The 7,708-nt window shown below is 39.5% G+C and overlaps 1 protein-coding gene across 2 annotated transcripts; it reads left to right on the top strand.

The window, feature by feature from the left end:
• Positions 1-1,067: 1,067 nt before the first annotated feature.
• Positions 1,068-6,114, top strand: LOC147386953 (splicing factor). Of its 2 annotated transcripts, XM_086422212.1 has the most exons (3): positions 1,068-1,199; positions 1,441-5,347; positions 5,650-6,114. In XM_086422212.1, exon 2 carries the CDS (start codon positions 1,472-1,474, stop codon positions 5,306-5,308), a length of 3,837 nt encoding a protein of 1,278 aa, XP_086278338.1. In that variant the 5' UTR covers positions 1,068-1,199; positions 1,441-1,471; the 3' UTR covers positions 5,309-5,347; positions 5,650-6,114. The 2 variants fall into 2 exon arrangements, with proteins under 2 accessions (XP_086278338.1, XP_086278337.1); XM_086422211.1 differs by lacking the exon at positions 5,650-6,114 and having other exon boundaries at positions 1,441-5,485.
• The last annotated feature ends 1,594 nt before the right edge of the window (positions 6,115-7,708 follow it).

Genomic DNA, 7,708 nt, shown 5'->3' with positions numbered 1-7,708 from the left:
GAAGGTCCACTTTTTCTTGTGTCCAGGAAAGAATGCAAGGTTCAAGATATCGAAAAGTGATTTACAAGCCCCACATGCACCATTTACCTACACCAACGATTTTGCTATTAAATTTATTTTCTTACAATCTAAACGTTGGGGTATACACAAATACCGAGCTATCATCTGATGAAAATCCTATAAAAATACCCATTTTTTATAGGAAAATGCTATTTACTGCGATTCTCACAAATCTGAAGTGGGATGTGCACATAACCATAGATGTGTTTTCTCACGATACGAGTAAAAACCATCTACATTTATTTATGCATGTCCACGTCAAAATTGTGAGAATCACAGTAAATCCTGTGTTACCCCTAGCATGACTCTTTTTTTTTTTAATAACCAAAATACCCCTAATTTGTTGAATAATGATTTTTTAACTCCTCACATACTCTCTTGGCGTGGCATGTGTTAGAATCATATATTTTTCCTCGAGATACATAATTACACATATTTATGGGAATGTACAATTGTGTATCGCTTGGAAAATTTATGATTCTAACACATGTCACATCAGGAGAGTATGGAGGAATATGTTAGAGGGGGGAGTAAGAAAATCACTGACTCTGATTTGTTCATCCTTTAGATGGAGTCTTAGGTCGAAACTCAATGTGACCATTGAAATCTACTCATTTTTCATAAATCTATTACTTAATAGAAAAGAAGATTGCTTGGTACGATTTTTTAATTGACAACAATACCCTTTGTTTTAGAATATTTTCTTATATTTATCCTCCACGGACTCAATGTCCATACGTCTTCTAGAAACATTTGCACCTCTTCATATATTAAAAAGGGCTGATTTAGTTGCTAACACCACCCCAAGATGTGTGGTAATAATTAGTTTGTGATTTACATATTTATTGGTGTGGAATTAGCAAAAGTTGGTGTGGCAATATCATCTTTCTTAATAAACCATCAAGTACAAGCCTGGCTCAGCTCAAAAACAAAACGGGTCTAACTTATATTATCCAAATCCAGGCTTACCTGGGCCGAAGTCCAGGCCCATTTACAACCCTAGCCAAATTGGTCGGTTAGAGCCTTAGAGGAGAGATCTCAAATTCTCTTGTGGACATCTCTTTATATACTCAGAGAGAGAGAGAGAGAGGGAGAACTGTTATATTTCGACAACAAGGCTCCTAAGCTCCTTCAAGCAGGTTAGTATGTCTTCCTCTTAAAACCCTAGATTATTTTTCTCTTTCAATTAGGGTTTTTTCATCACATTCTATTTCAATTCTTATTTCTTCAATTAGGGTTTCTTCATCACTTTCTGTTTCTTGAAACCCTAGATTATTTTTTTCCTTTCAATTAGGGTTTCTTCATCACATTCTATTTCAATTATTATTTCTTCAAAATTAGGGTTTCTTCATCACTTTCTGTTTCAATTTTGTGAATTAGGTTTTCAAGTACTATTATCGAATCTTCAACCATGGCGTCGGTAGATCCAGATATAGCTAAAACTCAAGAAGAGAGAAGGAAGATGGAACAACAACTTGCTTCCCTCAATTCTGTAACCTTCGATGTTGATCTTTATGGAGAACAAAACCGATTCGAGGGTTATGAGCGATCAATCCCTGTTAACGAAGATGAAGAAAATGTTGATCCAGGGGAATCTGAAGTTGCGAGGAAATTAGCTTCTTATACTGCTCCGAAATCGGTTCTCAAAGATATGCCGAGAGGTGGAGAAGAAGATAATGATTTAGGGTTCAAGAGGCCATCTAAGATTATTGATCGAGAGGATGATTATAGGAGACAGAGGCTTAAACGGATTATTTCTCCGGATCGAAATGATGCTTTTGCAATGGGTGATAAGACCCCCGATGTTTCAGTTAGAACTTATGCGGATGTTATGAGGGAGGAGGCTTTGAGGAGGGAAAAGGAGGAAACTTTGAGAGAAATTGCAAAGAAGAAGAAAGCGGAGGAGGAAGAGAAAGGTAAGGGTTTAGAGAGAGAAAGAGATGATGGGTTGTCGCAAGTTCAGAAGAGAAGGAATCGATGGGATCAGAATCAGGAAGCCGATACAAGTAGCAAGAAAGCGAAGATTACTGCACCATCGGCAACCTCTGCATCGGATTGGGATATGCCCGATTCAACTCCAGGGATTGGTCGGTGGGATGCTACCCCAACACCGGGGAGAGTGGCTGATGCGACTCCATCGATATCAAGGAGGAATCGATGGGATGAAACACCAACGCCTGGTCGTGTTGCCGATGCTGATGCCACTCCCGTTGGTGGTGCAACGCCTGGGGCTACACCAGCTGGCATGACATGGGATGCTACGCCTAAGCTTGCGGGTCTTGCTACACCAACACCTAAACGACAGAGATCAAGGTGGGATGAGACACCAGCAACTATGGGGAGTGCGACACCATTGCCTGGAGCTACTCCTGCTGCAGCATTCACCCCTGGTTTGACACCCGTTGGAGGTGTCGATCTTGCCACTCCGACTCCAGGAGCTATTAATCTTCGTGGTGCTATTACACCCGAGCAGTATAATTTACTTCGATGGGAGAAGGATATCGAAGAGAGAAATAGACCATTGACTGATGAAGAGCTTGATTCAATGTTTCCACAAGAAGGATACAAGATTTTAGACCCACCGGCATCATATGTTCCTATTAGAACCCCGGCAAGGAAACTTCTTGCTACGCCGACTCCGTTGGGTACTCCGCTCTACGCAATCCCCGAAGAGAACCGTGGGCAACAATTTGATGTACCGAAAGAAGCACCTGGAGGGTTGCCATTTATGAAACCGGAGGATTACCAATACTTTGGAGCGTTATTGAATGAGGAAGACGAGGAAGAGTTGTCGCCTGAGGAACAAAAAGAGAGGAAAATCATGAAACTTTTGCTCAAAGTTAAGAATGGGACACCTCCACAGAGGAAAACAGCGCTTCGACAGCTCACCGATAAAGCCCGAGAGTTTGGGGCGGGTCCACTGTTCAATCGAATTCTTCCATTGCTCATGCAACCTACGTTGGAAGATCAAGAACGGCATCTTTTGGTTAAGGTTATCGATAGGGTTCTTTATAAATTAGATGAACTCGTCCGTCCTTTTGTTCATAAGATTTTAGTTGTGATCGAGCCTCTCTTGATTGACGAAGATTATTACGCTCGTGTTGAAGGAAGAGAGATCATTTCCAATCTTAGCAAAGCTGCTGGTTTGGCTACTATGATTGCTGCGATGCGACCTGATATCGATAATATTGATGAATATGTTAGGAATACAACTGCGAGGGCTTTCAGTGTTGTTGCTTCTGCTTTGGGGATTCCTGCGCTCTTGCCATTCTTGAAAGCTGTGTGCCAAAGTAAGAAATCTTGGCAAGCTCGACACACGGGGATCAAGATTGTTCAACAGATTGCAATCTTAATTGGTTGCGCTGTTCTTCCACATTTGAGGTCTCTTGTGGAAATTATAGAACATGGTCTCAATGATGAGAATCAGAAGGTGAGGACTATTACTGCGTTGTCGTTGGCTGCATTGGCAGAGGCTTCTGCTCCGTATGGTATTGAAAGCTTCGATTCTGTTTTAAAGCCATTGTGGAAGGGTATTAGATCACATCGTGGGAAGGTTTTGGCAGCTTTTTTGAAGGCAATTGGTTTTATTATTCCTCTTATGGATGCAATATATGCTAGTTATTACACAAAGGAAGTGATGTTCATCTTGATTCGTGAATTCCAATCACCCGATGAAGAAATGAAGAAGATTGTACTAAAAGTGGTGAAGCAATGTGTGAGTACAGAAGGAGTAGAGGCTGATTACATTCGGAGTGATATTCTTCCGGAATTTTTCCGGAATTTCTGGGTTAGAAGGATGGCATTGGACCGAAGAAACTATAGGCAGTTAGTGGAGACTACAGTGGAGATTGCAAATAAGGTTGGTGTTGCTGATATTGTAGGGAGAATTGTTGAGGATCTTAAAGATGAGAGCGAACCCTACAGACGAATGGTCATGGAAACGATTGAAAAGGTGGTTGTGAACTTGGGTGCATCTGATATCGATGCCCGGTTGGAAGAGCTTTTGATTGATGGTATCCTTTATGCCTTCCAAGAACAGACGAGTGATGATGCTAATGTCATGTTGAATGGGTTTGGTGCTGTGGTGAATGCTCTTGGGCAGAGAGTGAAACCCTATCTTCCACAGATTTGTGGTACCATCAAGTGGCGTTTGAACAATAAGAGTGCGAAGGTGAGACAACAAGCTGCAGATCTCATCTCAAGGATTGCCGTCGTCATGAAGCAATGCCAAGAAGAGCAGTTGATGGGTCATCTTGGGGTTGTCTTGTACGAGTACTTGGGAGAAGAGTATCCTGAGGTTTTGGGATCCATTCTTGGAGCGCTTAAGGCGATTGTTAACGTCATCGGGATGACAAAAATGACTCCTCCGATAAAGGATTTGCTTCCCCGCTTGACACCCATTCTTAAGAATCGACACGAGAAGGTCCAGGAGAACTGTATTGATCTTGTCGGTAGGATTGCTGATCGTGGTGCCGAGTTTGTCCCTGCGAGGGAGTGGATGAGAATATGTTTTGAGCTTCTTGAGATGCTGAAAGCCCACAAGAAAGGGATCAGACGAGCCACGGTGAACACATTTGGGTATATAGCGAAGGCCATTGGGCCACAAGATGTGTTGGCAACGCTGTTGAATAACCTAAAGGTGCAGGAGCGTCAGAACCGTGTGTGCACAACCGTAGCTATAGCTATAGTTGCAGAAACTTGTTCTCCATTTACTGTCCTACCAGCTTTGATGAACGAATATCGTGTACCGGAGCTTAACGTGCAGAATGGTGTTCTAAAATCACTTTCGTTCTTATTCGAGTATATAGGTGAGATGGGTAAGGATTATATTTATGCTGTGACACCTCTACTTGAGGATGCTCTCATGGATAGGGATCTCGTTCATAGACAAACCGCTGCTTCCGCTGTCAAGCACATGGCCTTGGGTGTTGCTGGGTTGGGCTGTGAGGATGCTCTAGTCCACTTGTTGAACTATGTGTGGCCGAACATTTTCGAGACGTCTCCTCACGTTATAAATGCTGTCATGGAAGCAATAGAAGGAATGCGGGTGGCCTTGGGTGCAGCGGCAATATTGAACTATTGTTTACAGGGTCTTTTCCATCCGGCAAGGAAGGTCAGGGAAGTGTACTGGAAGATCTATAATTCACTTTACATAGGAGCGCAGGATGCACTTGTTGCAGCTTATCCGGTGTTGGAAGATGAGGCAAGCAACGTTTTTAGTAGGCCTGAGTTGGTGATGTTTGTCTGAGGATCCATTGACACAGTCAGATTCCATGTTTGTTCTTGGGTAGGCGACTTTCTTTTTGTTGTTTTTGTGCTTTATGTTCTTCTGATTCAGTATTTGTAGGAAAACTGATCTAAATATATGCATTAGTTGTGGACAATATCTATTTATGCACAGTTATTGTTATTATGTTTGTGACTCTCTTTACCGGTTTTTTAAATTCTGGTACATTATTATTATGCTACAAGTAAAACTTCACTGCTTGGTGTATGATTCATGACAATTAATTTTCTTTCCCCTCTTTTCGGTTAGTTGGGATGGGATAATTGTTGTTAGCAGTGACATTGATGCTGTATGTAATGCAGTGTTATGCCGTGGTGGTCATCGGTCTGGCTGGTTAAGTAGTACAACAATTGGTGTTATTGCCGAGTATGAGCTAACGGACAAGATGGATCAGTCCTTGCCAACAAATGGAATGGGCTTTAGTTTTAATGACCATGTTGGCAATGTTTCCAAGGCCTAACAGACAACCTAAATAGGTGAAGTGCAGGTAGGCTTTTCGGTCTCTGCTGGGTAATAGACTTTATAGGTGGAGTTCCATTTTGTTCTGATCATATTGTTGTTGAGCATTCTTCTGTTGTCTAATTCCATACCCTTCAAGACAGATAAAACTTTAGAGTTACAGTTATGGCTGCTGATATAAATTCTTGGAAAGCAAGGCAGGTAGAAAACCCAATGTTGGATTAATGAGTTTTTCTAATTCCGATATTCCTCTACATTTGTAATACTGATCTCGTAAATGTTGTTGATTGATTTCTGCATTTTCTTCATCCTTTGTTGTCTACATCAAGGAGATGTGTATGTACGCCATATTGTACGAGTGCAGGTTAGTGACTTAGCTGAGTTGCTATAATGTAAGTAGATGGCTTGACGTGGATCATGCTAATGATTAGGATTTAGTGAGGAAAAGCACTGGCACAAGAGCGACAGTGGAGTAGGTGATAGCGCTAGGGTTGTGCGAGAGAACTTAGTATTATGGGCTTCTTGAGAATGTTGATCTCCTTCACCATGTAATGTATAACGGAGTCGTGGTATCCTCTCTTTTGCCCCCCTTAGTTTCTTGCTGTTATGTTCTTTTGTGAATAGTCATTGAGTGCCCAGATGATGTCTTTTGTTGCATAAGCAACATATACAACGTTTGATCGTGGACTCGTGGTTGTAATCCAAATCAACAAATTGGTGTAGAACATTCATGTAAGCCGAAGGAAGATTTATTTATTAAAATAATAATTAGAGTTTGATTAGAATAAAGATTAGAGTTTAATAACAATAAGAATTTCAGCAGCTATTAGGAGTTAGATTTGTTTTAGGAGTATAATTCTATGAATAGAAGTATTTCCAGTTTTCGTATTTATAGTTGTGGTGGGACTTCTTTATTTATTTATTTATTTCTATATAAAGGTGTAGTGGAATTGCTTGTCATGTCCTGAATTTCGGATCCAAAACCCAAGTGTGATTATTATGAATTTAACTCAGATTAATTATATTAATATTAATTAGATAAATGTCAAATAGACAAAAGGAAAAAACCTTATCTGTAACAACTATCTAGTTTCAATATAGTTATGATTTTAAAAAATCATAAATCGGTGTAGAAATTTTATATCAACACCCATACTACTAATTTAGAAAGCTTGAAAAATTGATTAATTCTTCAAAATAAGTTAATAAATTATGCAAATATTAAAAATTTCAAAACTCAAAAAAATCTATTTTTTTAATAACCTACTCGCACTAAATGAATTCACAAAATTCTAATTTGAGTATTTTAAAAGAAAATATTATATATTCAAATCAAGTGATGTCAAGAGTCTATATTCAAATTTAAAAATTAAAGTTTTCTTTTTTAGAAAAAAAAAAAAAATTAATATAATTTAAAATATATTAACTAATTTTTAAAAACTATATGTTTTAACTGAAATTTTTTATGTACAGTGTTTCTTGACATGTGTATTGTATGAAAATCATATAAATGCCCATCCATTTTCATGAATCACCCAAGAAGTTGATAATGGCAAAAATATTTGAGCCGGGGCTTGCCCCTGGGAACGAGTGACCAGTGAAGGCAAATCCCCAGTGACTTGAGCTGATGAAATTGGATCATGGGAAGATTGTGTAGATGAAGGAGAAGGCTTGTCTAGAGATCTTAGTATTATGGCTTAAGAAGACCGATCTCCTTGTTATCTCTTTTTTGTTTTGTTTTGTTTTTGCCCCCTTTATTTTCTTGTTTTTATGCTCTTTATTGAATCTTAATTCTTGAATGCCCAGGTGATGTCTTATGTAGCACAAACAACATATATGATGTCCGTGGTGGTTGTCATCCACATCAAGAAAATTGATAAATTCATCTCATTATGACTACGT

This window comes from Akebia trifoliata, chromosome 14, assembly GCF_017979445.1.
Source record: "Akebia trifoliata isolate Shusen 1 chromosome 14, ASM1797944v1, whole genome shotgun sequence".
Classification (NCBI taxonomy): Eukaryota; Viridiplantae; Streptophyta; class Magnoliopsida; order Ranunculales; family Lardizabalaceae; genus Akebia; species Akebia trifoliata.
This window is presented reverse-complemented; position numbering and strand designations above follow the sequence as displayed.

Excerpts from the sequence above, each read along its gene's own strand:
- LOC147386953 (XM_086422212.1), top strand. The coding sequence starts at position 1,472 with ATGGCGTCGGTAGATCCAGATATAGCTAAAACTCAAGAAGAGAGAAGG.